This window comes from Pectinophora gossypiella, chromosome 1 (assembly GCF_024362695.1).
Source record: "Pectinophora gossypiella chromosome 1, ilPecGoss1.1, whole genome shotgun sequence".
Taxonomy (NCBI): domain Eukaryota; kingdom Metazoa; phylum Arthropoda; class Insecta; order Lepidoptera; family Gelechiidae; genus Pectinophora; species Pectinophora gossypiella.
In genome coordinates this window covers 11,550,150-11,568,028 of record NC_065404.1, presented here as the reverse complement: position 1 = coordinate 11,568,028, position 17,879 = coordinate 11,550,150, and the positions used below count along the sequence as shown (strand labels likewise).

The window sequence follows — 17,879 nt, the reverse complement described above, 5'->3', positions numbered from 1 at the left end:
AGTTGGAATGAATGATAAATAAAATACAGATTTTGTACAAAATCGTCTATTTATTTATTGTATATAAAAATTACATTAAAATTGTCAATTTTACATTTTTTATTTCTAACGATAAAATTGGTCACTACAAAATAGTCCGTTAAGCGATCACACGATAAGATTTATTATGCATTGCAGTCGCAAAACATTCCAGAAACCATCGCCTATGACACTTTCGTCACACGCTGACCGTAATTTTACCATGAAAAGACCCTGCAACCTAATCATAACCTGACATTTGTGTCCAGCACAAACAAATCCATGCACGATTACTTTAAAATGACTTAATTTAGTCTCGTGTACTCCCGATTTCATGAATCAACAGTCTGAACTACAGTCGTTTATGTTAATACAAATAAATCACTATCTTTACACAATAAAATGCTGCAATCGAAACTTAACATTTACAAGACCACTTCCGATACAATTTACAAGTAATAATCATTAAACAACTATATACAATAACAACATGCTTGCTTAACTTCTTCAGTGCATAAAACCTCGCTTAATAATATAGGCTGACATCGGCAAATTGGATCGAGGACGTGGATCTGAGGTTTCATCGTTCTCTCTTAAATACTTGCATTCGTCGGTTACTACGACCCTCGATGATTATTTCAACAACAATTTGCGTACTCAAATCAGAGCTGAAAAGCGAACAGTATTACCGATACATGGCGACTTAAAATTTAGCTCGACAAATCCGCATGATTAAAATTTACGTCCTTAAGAAATAGGCCTTAATAATAAAATTACAATTAAATCATTGTTTTGTTGTATTTGTAAAGCTGTTCGTCGGGGGATCGAGGAGAGCACAGCACGCGCTATCACAGCAGTCGGCGCCGCCGAGGTGGCGCCTCTGCCCGCGTTACCTCGCGGGGCAACATGGCCAGAGGCGTCCGTAGCCCCACGCCGGGCGCCACTTATCATAAGGCCACAAACAAATTTGACACGAAGCGCTCCTCTCACATTACAACACTACACGTAGCCATTGCGCTTCGATTACACGTAAAATACATTAAAACCGCTAACCAATTGGGACGCAAGGTGACTGTGCCTCGTTACCTTACAGTAAACTCTCTCTTCATGACACAGAATACATATCCGCCAAGGGCATTACTTAGAAGCAGCCTAACTATTTGTGAGGATTTCAAAAAATCTTAACAAACCATCTATGTCGTTGAAACTATAACTAGATTGTGAAACCTATAGATTCAAAGAGTCCAAGTAGGAGCGAGATCGAGTGTGTAAGCGTTATCATTGCAGAAGCCTATCAACACTTGTAAGAGAAATTCCTAAGGAACGCGAGTCCCACTAAATATCACTATGACTTAGGTGTCAAGATAGTAGACTTATAGGTAGGAGAATCTTAAGGATCAATGTGTTGACTCTATCGTTTAACTGTATTAGACACGTATCTAAATATTGAACTGCAAACATTACTTTGTCGAATATTCTAACAATATTAACACATGAGCAAAGAAAAATCAGATACAGACAGACATTACAATAAGTAATATTTTTTGTGCTACATACGATACAGCATCACCAATAACTGACTATACTACAATACTATCATTACACGAAAATAAAGATATAAGCGTTTCAGTGAAATATGTAGTTTTCAAATAAACTACAACAAAACACAATAGGTATGTAAATAAATATATGTGAATATCAATTGCAAAACAAACCATTATAAAGCTAAAAACGACTAAATAAACAATTTGTACTACCGAGAAGAAATCACTGAAACGATTCGTAGAGAAGCCTCCACTTAGATACTTCATAAGGAATAAGGCGAATCTGCCATCATAATTGTAAAACGTTTATTATACAATATAATAAAATATTTGTTTTTAAAATGATTTGTAATAAAAAATAAGGTAAATTTCTTGTCAAAGTGTTTAGAATTCTAACACGTCATCGTAGAGGGTTCCGAAAAATATTTTGGCAGGAACTCCTAAGCGAATTAGCCGAAATAGCGACGTACGCCTGCGGTCCGTGGAAGACATCGACTGGTGAACGAACGTCAAAAGCAAATATCAAAATATCAAATGGCTTTATTTTGTACAGCCGAGAGGAAAATAGGCTCGAGACGTGCGAATTATTGAATTTCAAAAATGTTTAATATTAAAATGCTTAGGAAAATAGAACTCGAAAGTGAGGGTAGTCGGACTTTGCGAGACGGATAAAGGCAGGCATGCAAACAGGAGTTTGTTCGGGGAGGGTCAGAAGCACTCTCTTCCTGTCCCATAGAAAACCATACATTTCATAATTTTTAAGGCTATAAAAAGATAACACTAATTTCGGTTTTCGATAGATATTGCTTTGGCATTCCTGAAAAGCTTTCTCTGGCCCTCCCCTGTGTTTGCCTGAAGGTGGTAGAATGCGGAAGATAGGGAGGGATATTGGCCGGACGCTTCTCGTTGGTACTTTTACAAGTAGAGACCGCGCTACGAAATATTCCTTATCTTAGTCTCTATATACCCTCTTTATAAAAGTATTAAATCCCTTCACGCATGATTACCTTACTATTTTATCTTAAGATAAACGAAGAAGAGTATAGTTACGTTACGTTAACAAACGAGATAGATCACAATTATTTCTCCTTCGCTTTCATGCGTAATCTATACTTGTCTCTTTCTTATCTAAAGATGAAATACACCACGGAACAATAAGAGACCCGATACGGACAATCCGATCCTTGCCAAAGGCACCTTACGTCATAATATATCATATTGCCTCCTGCACCGTGACTCGGCACATACATTTCCGAAATGAACTATCGTCGACTCTTTTACACCATTGCTCCGTGGTCTTTACAATAACATGATGAGCTTTAGGTACTTTTAAAATTAGAACTTGTAGCGCGGGGGTGGGGGGCGGCGTGCGGCCACTACGGGTGGTGCGTGTGCCGGGGCGGGCGGCGCGCACGGCGGCGCGGCCGTCAGGGCGAGGCCTCCTCCGCCACCTCGGAGTCGGGAGGCACGGACCCTCGCGCCACCACCGATACGGAACTAACTGTCAGTTCCAGCGGCTCCGGGCCCAGCACCCGACCCACGCTGCACTCCATGTCCGTCCTGAAATTTAAATGTTCTTTTGTAGAGCCTATATTACACAGCAGATTAGTTGTAAATTCACGTTAGGAGCCTGATTTTCGTACATTTCACGATTGATCCTTAAAATGCTGTAACGCGCAGAATCTAAAATCTACCCTCTATGTGATCCGCCTATTTTATCCTACCGATCGAATCACTATTTCCTTGTATCATGACAGATCAAGGGTTGTAAAACAGTTAGAGTAGAACTACTAACAATTATTTTTTCGAACATCAAATCAGAGATGAATACTTAATTCTAACACAATATCCAATTTTGTATAAACCGATAAACACTACACAATACTTACACAGCACTAGCACTAGACAAATGCATCCGAGCGTTATGCCATTGCTCGCTGGTTTCAATTGAATCGAGCTGATCTTCCTCCGGGACCGATTCAGGCACCTCTCCCTGCGTCCCAGGCCTCATACTAACACTCGATGCGAATTCACTAGGAGACACCGGCGACTCCAAATTTATCAACGTAGCTGTAGCCACTTCGCCCATTCGATTCGCCTCGTCTGTGTTCGAACTAGTTGACTGACTCGTATCTATTGCCTTCTGCATGTCTATGGGCAATTAAAGAAGAGTTAGAACCCGTTTTAACTAGACGCCTCCCTGGTATGTAAACGGAGCGAGGTGTCTAGATAATTCGTACGGGTTATTTGCTGTTAGTCTGAGAAAGTTTGAGGAAATTCAAATATGGTTTGTTAATCGTGTATTAGGTTTACAATGCAAGCATGGTTTCAAGCAAATAATTTATGTGTGTGAATCCACTCAGTTTTTTCCTTTAGAAATAAAACATATAAATGGATATCATGATGTCACAATAATATATTCATGTGTTCTTACTCAATGCAAAATGTTTTTGGTTAGATAAATATATTTATTTATAATGACTTGCATTATTTAATTCTATCAATAGACTAAACCCGCTGGGTTTCTTGCATCGATCTACATGAGACGGGTATGAGTACTATGAAAACGATTTTATTCTTCTCTTTTTTCGTGAAATGAGAACAGAATGGACTCGCAAATATGATATAAATATGGAATGAAGAGAAAAAGCAAAGACCTGGGGCATGCACGTAAGTCAACCATTTCTTGAGCGGTCGATTGTCACCGAGCACGGCGAGAACGCTGCCCTTCATGGCATCTGCAAGGCAACGCGGTGCACACAAGTGTTAATCGACCGGCTTCACAAAGCTCAGGGCTTCCTCGGACAGCAAAAGGTCACGCGTTCTGCGTTCGCTGTGCTGTGTTGTACACGCACAAACGCGTGACTGTCTTCTGTCTGATATGACCCTTAAAGCTTATAACTTCAATGCAGATGTAGCGTTGGTAACCAGAGCGTGCTGGGGGGAGATTTTTTGTAATATTATTTTCTATGCTCGTGTTCATACAGATATCCGGGTACGGTTACATACAAACTCCCGACTCCCAGTCCGGAACGCTAGGTGCCGCTTCTCTCTGCATTGAACTTAAACAAAGCTTAGACTACGTTCGCACTATCATGTCAGGCAGCTTGTTTAGCGGCTAGTCTCACGAGCTGCTTGACTTCTCGATCAAAGCGGACCAACTGCTATCTGTTCCAAGAATAGAGTTCCCCAACCTGGGGTGCACATATCCATCAGAAAATAAAAATTAAGAGTTGCTAGAACATGTGTAGTAGGTCCGCCAAGAGATTGGGAAATACTGTTCTAGAATGTTTTTTGAACGAGACTAACTGACTCGTAAAGTTCTAAACGCTAAACAAGCCCCCTGTCAGTGCAGGTGTGGACATAGACAAGCAGGGGATGTCGCAACAAAATATATAATACGGCAACACTGAATGATTTGTAGATAAATCAAATCGGAGTTTGTGCTTTGACCGTCGAGTTCGAATGATGAAGTGATTCTAAACAGTTTTAAAAATGGAATAAAAATAAAGTAAACTTTGATAATTATTTTACTACCTGTATACTTTTATGTTAAAAAAGTTAACAGTTTCCTAGGTGCACATAACTTGTATGACGGCATTAAGATTTGATATAACAATAGCGGTTAAATGAACATTGCTCTAACTTACGACTAAATGTCTACAATTTACTCTGGAATTTTGGACTCGTCAAAAAAAAAACAAGTAGAAGTTCTGTTTATATATATGTGAAGAAATTATGGCTACAAAGTTACTCTTAGACAATTTGCCGTAAGTTTTCAGGGCCATCACATGTATACAAGCTTTAATAGGATCTCCATGGTAATACACGTTAGGTTTTTCCATCTAAAAGGCGGAACCAAGAGCTTCATCCGACTATCAATATGCGTTCTTGTCTTACATTACACACGAACATCTTCAGTTCAATCAGACATCGGAATCCGCTAACCGGACGAAAAAACCTGACTTGTGAAACCACCGTGTATGGTAAATACGGCAAGAACTACACAGATAATAGTTCGGTAGTTAAGTAAAGCAATGCTATCGATAGTATCGGTAATATTGCTGAGTAACGATAGTGTTGGTCTAAATGAGGTATCGATTTTTGACCTTGAAAATCATCTATAGTATCGATAAAGACACATAAGCTATGTGTGGCGAGCTACGTACCCTGTTTGTGCTTGTAGTCGCAGCAGGGCGGATGTGCGAGGTGCGGGCGTGCGGGCCGCACGCGCACGCGGTAGAAGCGCGACCCGCGCGGCATGTGGTAGCGGTTACCACTCTGAAACACAAACGTAATTGTTACTCGTATAATATACACATATTACACATCACTTTATTATAAGACGTTACAGGCTGATCACCTGATTGTCCAAAATGTAAGATGATCCGTGTTTCGGAAGCACGTTAAACCGTTGGTCCCGGTTACTATTGATGTACATGAGCCATGTCAGGGGAGTTTAGCCAATAATAATCCTGACACCAGGGTTGATGAGGGTGGTAATTCACCATGGTGAGTACTGATATAAGCACCAATACCAATGTATATTTTTAAGTAACAAGTAGTAGTAGTAAGTGTTTGTTTGAGTGCAATAAGTTTTGTATTGTATTAAGGAGCTCGGTGGCGCAGCGGTTAACGCGCTCGGTCTGCGATTGTTGAAGTTAAGCAACTTTCGCAAAGGCCGGTCATAGGATGGGTGACCACAAAAAAAAGTTTTCATCTCGAGCTCCTCCGTGCTTCGGAAGGCACGTTAAGCCGTTGGTCCCGGCTGCATTAGCAGTCGTTAATACCCACCAATCCGCACTGGGCCCGCGTGGTCGTTTAAGGCCCGATCTCCCTATCCATCCATAGGGAAGACCCGTGCCCCAGCAGTGGGGACGTTAATGGGCTGGTGATGATGATTGTATTAAGTAATTACTAGTATTACCTTCTTAGCATAACAGTACTCCTTGGACTCTACAGTAGCAATGGCGTAGAGTTTCCTCTCGCTTTCGTTTTTCACTTGTATGCTGAGGTCCAACGCGGGTAGACAGTCGCTGTGCACGAAGTACATTATTGGAGCTTCCTGCGAGGTAAAAAAAATATTATCACGCAACAAGAAAGTAAAACATATGTACTGAAGGCATTAAATTCAACAGTTTTGCACCCACCTAAATGTCACCTCTTATTCTTTGACAAGTTCGTACTTGTGAGCTTCCAATCGCTACACTCACACCCGATTTGGTAACAAAAGTATAAGGAGCTTCTTGCGCCGCTTCTTCTCCTTACACATAACACAATAGAGCGGTAGCAACTGAGAACATTGGGCAGTTAACTGGGTCAAAGATAAATTATAAAATGCTAATCTAGAAGTAGAGCCAATCTTAGACGACAAAATATCTCTTTTTTACTTATTTTCGAATTTAATTATGAATTAAGTAACAATGAGTATGACGTATGGCCGCTCTTATTGATGACGTCACATTGTAGTATTTCCATATAAATTCCATAGACAATTTTCTTTTTGACGTTTCTTAAAAAAATATCTCATTTGATTAATTTGTCAAGTAGCCTATTGTAGGATATAAACTACAGTACAATTTTGATTTATAATAAGTGATACCACAGTAAAATATAATATTTGAATATAACGTGCAAAACATATTACCTGCATAACAGTATAATTGAAATGCGCCGGCTCCCACATAACGAGTACCGTGTGCCCAGGCAGACAGGACGACAGGCTAAGCGTGCCGGCGGCCAGACCCACAGGTGTGTGACTGCGCACGCGCGGTCGCTTGGTGTCTTCCTTCCTTGGTGACGACCTGTAGAGCACATTGTTGGTAAACCGGAACATTTTATTGAGCAGTTTTTGCGGAAAAGTCTAGAGGAAAATCACCATCTTTTCCATCGTAATCCCCAGCTAAAACGCCAGTCATGCAGCCGTTGCTGCCCCTCTCTGGCGTCTTCACATACTCCGTTTTTAAAGGAAAAGCTGATATTATTTCTACACACAATATAAACACATACATACATACATACATAAACTCACGCCCGTAATCCCTAATGGGGTGGGCAGAGCCACAAGTAATCAAAGACAACTAATGACTGACTGACTAATGATGGACTAATGTTATGGGCGATAGGCTGATCCCTTATCACCATAAGGTTCATCATATCCATCTTTGGACTTCGTATCAACAGTGGCTGCAAGTTGTCTTTGACACAATATAAACAAAACGTACAAGTGAACAGTGCAAGTTCAATAACAGCAAGAAGCAGTTTAAACGGGCAGTGCGGTGCTACAATTGTAAACAGATAAACCATTCTTCCAATACATGTCCACCACGTAAAGGTGCAACAAACCGCCGCACAGCGGCAGCACAAGCGCTTCAACTTCATACAACTCGACTTCAGGTCAGTATCAGTCGGTAAAACAGCACAACCGAACTTTCGAACGAAGAGCGAACGCAAAACCGAATGTATCAACTGAGTCGGCAAAACAGTTCTGTATGAAGACGATTGCAGAATGAAAATGGCGAACAATACGACGACGACCAATTTATTGGGCGATATGGAGCAGCCGTTATTTCCGCGCAACGACGTTATGATAGCTGTCAACACAAGCCAACGTAAACAACATAACATAATCCGCCTATATACATCCCACAGCTGGGCCCAAGCCTCCCCACAGAAGGTGGTATGAAGCATACTCCACCACGCTGCTCCATTGCTGGTTGGTGGAGGCGTTTTCACGGCTAATATCCGGGACCAACGGTTTAACGTGCCTTCCGAGGCACGGAATCATCTTACTTTTTCGGACAGTCAGGTGATTTAAGCCTGCAAACGTAAACAATGGAAAAAAGAACCTTCTTTATAATGATAGACTGAATGAAAGATAAATGAATTATTGAGGATAAGAATAGAGCATATGATGCGCACGGCAAAAGACGAATGAATGACTGAGGACAATCATACTGTGTACCATAAGCGCTTAATGTAAAAAAAAAATAAGTCAAAGCCTAAAGTGTAAAGCCTATTTATTTATATTGTACACCTGCATTGTTCAAAATTTCTTGTTTGTGATTTGTGTAGTAAATAAATATTAACTGATTATTATAAAAACAACTTTCGTGAGTAGAACTACCTACCTAAGTAAGTAATGATGGTTAAATTAGGTATTGTAATGAGCAGCCCTTAGACGTCAAACACACAATTTGTAGTATCTGTGTAAAGCGAGATGGTTTGTATGGTATGTCCGGGGTGTGCTGTAGTGTAGTCAGTTAGTGGGAACATTAGGATGGATGAAAGGAATAGAAATGTCTTGTATGAGATGAATGAAAAAGATGACATGTTTCACTTAATAGTTAGTGTATGATTTATTGTGTTAAAGAAAAAATACATGCAAATTTTGTGTACGGTTTTAAAAAAAAGAACTTTCGTCGCGTTTCTCGCCGCCTTTAAAGAGTGTAACTATTTTTTTGTTCCTGAAATAAAGACGTGAAGCTGCTAGATAAGATTTTCTTACACCTCGACCACAGAATAAGGAATAATAAATACTACGTATAGAACGGCAACTCTGCGCTCCCCACCAGTGTCTGAGCTAGGTTTACCTCACCCCCTCTACAACATAGTTTAGACTTAAATCGTATGGCGTCAGACGTCACACACTCAGATGTGCATGTAAGATAACGTCAATGTGTGGTGTCTGTGTAAAACGAGATTGTTTGTAGGAAGTGTCCGGGGTGTGCCTCAATACTACCTCCTGCGTTAGTTATAGTTTATTATTATGAAATAACATAAAAGACGATGAGTTAAAACGCCCCCCTCCACCAACAGATTCCAGACATATCTCATGCGAAGCGTCTTAGCGAGTTGATATTTTTATTCTATGGCGACTTTCTCGAAATACGCGGGGTTTAGTCGGAATCCGGTATTTTAGTATGATTTTGGGTACTTCCTGGTACAGCATTGTCAACATTTTTCGGCAAACCTTTTTTTATTTTATTTATAAACCATGGATTTTGAAGTTAAAACTAATTGGTAATCTTTTTACAAATACGAATGAAAACACTTTACGTATCTGTTGGAAGGGGGGACGGGTCTCATACAGTTATGGTCATGGTCCTTTGGGCATATACCTCCTTGGCTTGTGCTCATATTCATACCTTTTGTGTTGTAGCATGGTGCGTAGGAGCTGTACAGTAAATTTTCATGGTATATCACTTTTACACTAAGCTGTATTCTTATATTTCTGTTCCGCAATAGTATTAGACTGGATATATAAAATGAAACATACCTTCCATCACTGTCCTCCTCTTTGCTCTTGTCTCCCTCATCAGCTCGCTTCTCCAACTCTTTCTTCAGATCTAGCACCTGTTGCTGTAACAGTGCCTTCTCGTTCTCAAGTGTGGTCATCTGTAAAGTACAACGATAATTATGAATAAACGTCATAAAGTCATAAAGCTAATCTTATATTCCGTCCACTTACCTAACCTGAAGATTTGACAAGTCCGGTTTTTTACAGAAGCGACTGTCTGACCTCCCAACCCGCGAAGGGAAAACCACAATAAAGGTCACATGTCTCCGAAAATGCATTTCTCGGGAATGTGGGTTTCCTCACAATGTTTTCCTTCACCGTTGAGCACGTGATAATCATTTATGACCCAAACATGAATTCGAAAACTAATTCGACAATCATTAGTTTAGGCCTTTACTGGATTCGAGAATTCTAACCTGCAACCTCAATGTGAGAGGCAACTGGGCTACCATGGCTCTTACAGGAAGCTCTCGTATAAATATGAAAGAAAAAACATCAGCAAATAACGACTAACCTGAATTTTGAGCGAAGCGTCGTAGTCGTAGGTCTCAGGGTCAGTCAGCTGCTCAATGGTGTCGCGATACTTCGTGCATTCTCTCGTCAATGTCTGCACGTGGTCCCGCAGTAGCTCCAGCTGGCGATCCTTCTCGCTGAGAAGACGTCGCGTCACGTCGCTGATTGTCACCTAAAATACATTTATTAATATAACGGGCTCGTTATTTCATCGACCCTACTTCGAAGTTGGTATTTTACGGCCTTCCACGAAAGGGGTTTTATTTTGTATATTTAGCCGAGATATACTATCTAAATAGGGAATTCACAGAAGCGTTTTAGCTTTCGCTATTAACATTCATCATGATAACGTCCACAATATGACAACCAACATTGCTTTGGTTCATTTCATTGTTGTTTAGACTTTTTTCATCGTGCATTGAATATTATTTTTACTCTTGCTGATAAAATTACTGACAGCCTATCTACCGGATAAGTGTGTGATATCAGTACTACTATATAACGTAAAATTAGATAAGTCACACAAGTTGATCGACTGGTGTCAAAAATCCTTACACCAGCATCATCGTCTCCTTATCTCGTTTAGTGTAGCGTTATCTTGTTTTTACAGGGCCGCTTACCTAACCTGAAGACTTGACAGGTACAGTTCTTTACAGAAGCGACTGCCTGGCTGACCTTTCAACCCGAAGGGAAAACCAACCCAATAGGTCACAAACCTCCAAAACGTATACACCGCATAGGTACACTACGTAGTATACCACTGACAAAATAAAAACCACAAGTGCAAACCTGTTTCTCGGTCTCATATTTGGCCTTGAGCGCGGCGACGTCGCTATCAAACTTCTGCTGCCACTCACTCTCTAACTTAGCCACCGCCTGCCTCACAGCTTCTTCTTTCTCCACTTCTGCATTCTCCTTGGTCTGCATCACTATCGCGTTGTGGCTGCTTATCTCTATCATGTCTGTACGCTCTATCTTCTCTAAGCTTGATTCTGAGGGCGATCTATCCATGTTTGTTAGGGCTACTAGGCGGAATCTGGTGGAAAAATAAAACCATATAGTTATCGTACAATTGTAACGGGAAATGAGAAAAAGTATATGGCAAATTTGTCAAATAATATAGACCAAAAATCTACATAATCAAAGTAACAGAACAGTTACAGATAAGCATATAAAATAAGTTTCATCATTAGCGACATTTCGATTCGATGTTCTACTTCAAAATTGAAGATTATAGAATACAGTCTCCCTTTTAACGTAGTACGATTAGAATGGCAGCAGGACAGAGATATAGTACGTCACCTAGAGTGAAAGACACAAACGATACGTAACGTATCATGATACGTAGTTACGGTACTAAATAATTACCTGGATCTCAGCGACTCTATTTCAGCTTTATAATCCTGATGCATCTTCTCTTGCAACTCTTTGATTTCCTTCTGTTTGTTAGCTTCCACTTCTTCTTGCTTCTTTTCGAAGCTTTTTATCTCCTCTCGCGTCTTCTCTAACAACTCTTTTGTACTCTGGTGCTCCTTCTCTAATCTTTCTATCTCTTTCTGCTGTTCCACTTTTAACTCTTCCTTTTCTTTCTTCAGCGATTCGATGACCTCGTCTTTGTCGTTTAAAGACGCTTTCATATCGCTTAGTTCTAGTTCATGGTCTACAGTGAGCCTTTGCGTCTCTTCTCTAAACCGAATAGACGCTTCTTCGTTGTTTCTCTCCCACTCTGCCAATAGTTCTACATACTTATCGGCTATCCACTTTCTTTGTACGTCTATCTCACTTTTGAGTTTAACAAGTTCTTCTTTTATAAACACTATGTTGACTCTGCAGAGACCGCAGAGTTTTAGGAGGAATTCTTGTAGCTTCTCAATGTTTATCTTATGAGTGTCCATGTTGTCCTGAAATTTATTGAAAATTCAAATATGATCGGGATTATTTCTACATGACGTTAGAAGTCTAACCAGATACATAACATACCTGCCTTCACAGTCACATGTACAGTAAAAACAGTTTTTAATTTAGCAGGAAAACGGCGAAGGTTTTTATCATGTATCTGGTCAAGCTTTAGACAGCAATATGATATGTTATTATGGTGAATGATGTTATGATGGAATGAGTAAGCCGAACGAAAAAACGCTACAATACAGCTTACGGGGCCGGTGACGGGAGCAACATAAAATAACTAGAACGAGTCCACTTAGATAAGACCTTACACAAACATTTAAAGTATTAACGACCTCAGTAGCCATAGCATAGAGCCTGTACACCGCGAGACACGATAAATGAACCAACGTTATTGGCCACTCGATAAATAAACCAATTCTGTCGATTCAAATATTGCATCGCGCTCGATATGCGGGCTCTATGTTACGGGTAAGGATTAGCTTACAAGCGTATTACGTGCCCATTAGCTTCACTTTTCTGACAAAACTGTTAAAGGCTATTTTTAATAATTATATCATTATTAAGATCCAGACTTAAGACCCCAATACCAAGACTGATAGAAAGTTGTCTGACGACTTGTGGTTCTGCATACCCAATGAGGTATTTCGAGCATGGCTGTACGTAATAGTATAAGGTACGGTCACGAGCATTAATATGTATACACTTTGGTACCACATTAACTTTATTGACAAATTAAACTGTAAGTCGCACTAATTGTCAAATATGTTACTGCGACAGGGTTCTGAAGTGGGTATAGGATTTTGCTCATGACTGTACAGTAAGAGGCAGGGATGCTAAGACCCCAGGGTCTTAGATAAGTGGCTACAAAATAACAGGGTAGATGTACACCTGTCGAACGTCCCGGCCCCATTCCAAGCTCGATGGTAACGACTCTTCGATGTAAAACTCGGATTCGATAAACTCCTGTTTTGGGGTCTCCGAGGCCTCCGGTATAACGGCTAGGGTTCGCACCTCTGTCACGGTTGAAACTGCCATCGTTTCTGGGACGCAAATTGTGCTGATATCTATTTTCTGTTTCTTACTACCCTGCCCGCTTAGCTTCTCGAACTCGCTTGTATCTGTCTCGGATTCCCTGCAAAAAAATATAATTATTAATTATAGTTTCAAATTGATGACGACGATATAAATAGCAATAACCCTAATACAAATAATTTTCGACAAACAAATGACCAAAATAAAAATAAACTGCTTGTTGATTTTTCAGTGAACAATAAATAATGTCATAAATGTCATTATGCCAATGAATTAACCATTTTTTTTCTCTCTCTCTCTCTCTCTCTCACTCTCGTGTAGGATTACTGAAATTTTATAGAAATAATACACTTACTTAGAAATATTCACTGGAACATCGACATCTCTCTCGTCGTGTTCTGAAGACGTCAGTCTGAAAACAACGATTACTATATTACTATATGAGCGAACTATAAACATTTAGTCTTATTATTGATCCTACCATAGATAGTAGTTAATAAAAAAATAAAAAATTAAGTCTGTGTGTCTTGACATGTTTCTGAACTAAAACTTTGAAGATGTAGTTACTACGTTACGCTTATCTTTTAGAATATATTCCTATAAGCTCAAAACTTAGGCCGTTTCCTAAGAAATCTCATCGTCACTTACATTGTTGACACTTGAGATTGTGGTCAAATGCTAGCCAATTTCGTTAAAAAATCATAAGAAGCCCAACTTTCGACGAATCGAATTTAACGATGACGAAACGAACACACCCAACCTAACCATCGATGTGAGCACGCTGGTTGCGAATAGGATAGTTTCCAACTAGCCAAATCAGTTATTTTTTACTAACCGTAAAAACAAGAAATTACTATGGATTTTGTATGAAAAAGCAACCTGTGACGTCATAGAAAAATATGACAAAATGTCGAACTTATTCATTACATTTTTCTTTATTAAACTTCATACATAGGTTAAATAGAAAAAGGAATCGTTTATTGTCAGTTTTAGATGATCAAAATTTCATAATTTATCTTTGCCCTAGGAAACTACCCAGTTGTTCCCCATAAACCAGTCGAGAGTGCGAGCGGCCTTAGACACTAACCTTTGCTGAAAGAATTGGACTGTCGTTTCCATATCATAGTTCGGTACGTCATTCACAAACTCCGGGAAGGTACTGGCGATATATTCTACATCTTCATCGGTCAACTTGGGTAGCTTCGCGTCGAACAGCGGCGGCGCCTGGGTGGCGAATGTAGGCGGCAACTCAGTCATCCCAGGGAACAAGGTCTTGAGGAAGTGACCTTCGAAGAGGACGTTGAACTCTTGCCGACGTGAGATCTCTTCTTCGTGGATTTTGAGCAGTTTCGCTGCGAGGTCCGTCGCCCACTGAAATTGAAATTAAAATGTTAACTTTCATAAAATTAAGAGGAATGACGTCTTGGAAATGTTTGTCACACTATCGCATTTTTTTTATTATTATTCTTGAGTGTGTGAATCGAACACTACTATAAGTATTATAAAACTCTCCTGTGTTATAGGCAAGAATGGATGGCCCCATACTTACTTGTCGCACCTCTATTTACTCGCATTTATTCAACTATCTCTCTATTTAATTATGTCAATAAAATAAACATATGTCATCAATAATACTAGGTTAGTATCGACAGGATATCACTATAAATATTTTGTTTGTGATGTCACCTGATTCCTGTCTGCAGATTACACTATGTATACTGATGTAAGTATGTAGTCGTTACATGAGTCATGTCAGGGTCCTTTGGTGGCTCCATAATATGCCTGACACCAGGGTTGATGAGGCTGGTTTTCCACCTCACAACCCACACGATAAGAAGAGGACATTATGTTACCCTGTGTTACACTAAGTTACTATATGTTAGACTATGTAACACTATGTTACCTTCAAATGCGCCTGCGAGAACTTCCTCCGGCGTGCGACCTCGTGCACGGCGCGCACGAACACGGCGGGCGCGCGGTGCAGCTGCGACACGATGCCGAAGTACCGCGCGAGCCGGTTGAAGCACTGAAAGGAGAGCATCGCGTGCGCGTCCTGCACCGACATCGAGTTCTCTATCGTTAGCACCGCCCTGGAATATTCACATGGGAGTTTATTAATCACATACATCACCTCACCTTATGGTTGTCTGGAAGAAATCGCTTTAAGCGATAAGGCCGCCATTTGTCATGTACTTAGTTAAGAGACTTTTTGTAATTATTTCTTTTTATTTTGGTGCAATAAAGTGTATTTGTATTGTATTGTATTGTATACATTATATTTAAACACACTCGTGGTCCCTAAAATGGTTGATAGACCGGGTTTCCTACTTGGGTACTTGCATGATAAGCTAGTGCATAGATTTTGTTTTTAGTTTCCTCCCAGTCAAGCAGAGACGTAGTTTACATCAATTTAATCAACAGTATGCCACCTTACCGCGTCGAAATGCGATCGAGACAGACACGTCCACGCGTCTTCACCCTTACTACTTAGCGGCTTACGGTCATTTAAGCTACCCAGAGTGGGTAAGGTCGGCGCTCGATACAAATAAGTGCGGGGCGGGGATAGTTACCGTTCTATACGTAATATTATTCTTTCCAGGACAAATCATGAAAGCAATACTCACTCCAATCTCGACTTCAATATGAAGGAGAGTTCATCTTTGGACTTGGCGATGCGTCGTCTAATGTCGACCAGGGTCTCGTGGCCTTTCAGCAGCTTCTCCAGCTGACACCAGTGAGATTGTAACAGGGTAGGCAGCACTGAAGGGTCGCATGCCATTGACATGCGGTCGCGGCACTATAAAAGACATTTATATAATGAAACAGCATCATCTCTGTATCCCTGGGGGTGGGCAGAAGTGTGCACATAAACAGAGGTGAGGTGGGTGGTGGTGGTGAAGTGAGGTGTAAACATAATGTAATTTAACTTTTTTATAGGCATCGCCTGAACCAAATACATTTCATCACCATCATCATCAATTTAAGAGCCACGCTCATGTCGGTGCAGCATTTTCCATGCTACTTTTTTAGGGAAAAATAGGGCAGTGGTTTCCCTCATGCCTTCCGTTCCGCAGTACTCTGTCTGACGCAAGTGGGATGGCGCCCAGAGTAGTCTATTACAAAGCCATACTAGGACTCCTGTCCTCCGCCTCTGAATAGTACTGACAGTTACTACTACTACTGTTAGTTACTGTGTGTGTTAGTTGTTAGTAGTTTATACTTTTTTTATTAATTATTTTTTACTGGGCACATGCCTTCCCCTCAATCAACCTAAGGGACATTAAAAGAATGAACGGTTAAAACACATTTCGTTAACGCGACTCGACCTAGCTTCGAGCGGGTAAAAATTTTACTCTTTTAGTCTTCTTGGAAAAATAAAGACCATAACAGTAAAACCCAATAAATTACTTTAGTGGTTCTCGAGATTAACCCTTCCGAATTCGTATTCGAATTTTAATTTTAGGATCTTACTGATCGTCGAAACCACACAATCACGTAGACAAACACGTAATATAATTAAAATTTACCTCACTAACATCCTATAAACAAATAAAACACACATTCATTAAAGAGTGTTTCTAAAACAGCGTCTGAACTGTGTTGTAAATATAGTATGTCACAAGTTATGTAGATAGTATAAGTTCGTTCCCTCAAATTAAGATGTTATGCCTGTTCAAATAAAGTGAAATATCGGTTGTACAGTGTCGATGGTTGACCGCAAAAAAAAAACTTTTCATCTCGAGCTCCTCCGTGCTTCGGAAGGCACGTTAAGCCGTTGGTCCCGGCTGCATTAACAGTCGTTAATAACCATCAATCCGCACTGGGCCCGCGTGGTGGTTTAAGGCCCGATCTCCCTATCCATCAATAGGGAAGGCCCGTGCCCCAGCAGTGGGGACGTTAATGGGCTGATGATGATGATGATGATGAATAGGTAGGTACCATAGCTAACTAAGTATAAAAATACTTGTATTACAGCCTATGATGCCTCTCTCCTGGATATTTATGTTATGTTAAGCTAGCTAGTAGATAGATAGGTTGTCTATTTGCTATACGAGGTCTATGCCTCACCTATTGATATTCGTACGTAATGCACTTGCATAATTAACACAGTTTTAACCTTCTACAAGTAATAATGTAAACAAACATGACGTCAAGAGTATTATGGCATCACTCGATTTCAATTTGGCTTTTTCGTTGTATTTTTTTTTACTTTTATTTAAAAAAAACATTAGCCTGACACACAAACAGTATAATAATACTGTTTGTGTGGTTTACCCACATCGCCATTGGCTAGTATAAGTTAACCTTTGCCTGGCAGAAAATGCTGTTTAGCAACAAAGCCGCCTATTGTGCTTATTTTATTCGTTTGTATACTTATGTCAATAAATAATTATTGATTGATTGATTGAACCTTCTATTCTGTTCTGGGAGCGAAAAAAAAACAAAGAACGTTCAGCTGGTTGTCTTCCCGGGCATGTCGTAAAATCCGACAGAGGGATTTCTTACAAGTGTACGTTGTGAACTTTCTTAAATGATGGACTAATGTTAGGGGCGATAGACTGGTC

General features: G+C 40.1%; 1 protein-coding gene across 3 annotated transcripts in view; it reads right to left on the bottom strand.

Annotated features, from left to right (window-relative positions):
- Positions 1-30: 30 nt before the first annotated feature.
- LOC126370812 (RB1-inducible coiled-coil protein 1) overlaps positions 31-17,879 on the bottom strand; it is a 43,699-nt gene continuing 25,850 nt past the window's right edge. For 2 of the 3 annotated variants that reach the window (XM_050015867.1, XM_050015965.1), the window contains exons 9-23: positions 15,939-16,111; positions 15,218-15,404; positions 14,402-14,685; positions 13,670-13,726; positions 13,294-13,414; positions 11,743-12,275; positions 11,164-11,410; positions 10,376-10,546; positions 9,841-9,959; positions 7,210-7,366; positions 6,490-6,627; positions 5,732-5,843; positions 4,220-4,300; positions 3,452-3,713; positions 31-3,122 (exon numbers count right to left, since the gene is read on the bottom strand). In XM_050015867.1, coding sequence (XP_049871824.1) covers positions 2,990-3,122; positions 3,452-3,713; positions 4,220-4,300; positions 5,732-5,843; positions 6,490-6,627; positions 7,210-7,366; positions 9,841-9,959; positions 10,376-10,546; positions 11,164-11,410; positions 11,743-12,275; positions 13,294-13,414; positions 13,670-13,726; positions 14,402-14,685; positions 15,218-15,404; positions 15,939-16,111 — 2,775 coding nt within the window. In that variant the 3' untranslated portion in view covers positions 31-2,989. The remainder of the gene's footprint in view (positions 3,123-3,451; positions 3,714-4,219; positions 4,301-5,731; positions 5,844-6,489; positions 6,628-7,209; positions 7,367-9,840; positions 9,960-10,375; positions 10,547-11,163; positions 11,411-11,742; positions 12,276-13,293; positions 13,415-13,669; positions 13,727-14,401; positions 14,686-15,217; positions 15,405-15,938; positions 16,112-17,879) is intronic. The other variant, XM_050016037.1, reaches the window with a different exon arrangement.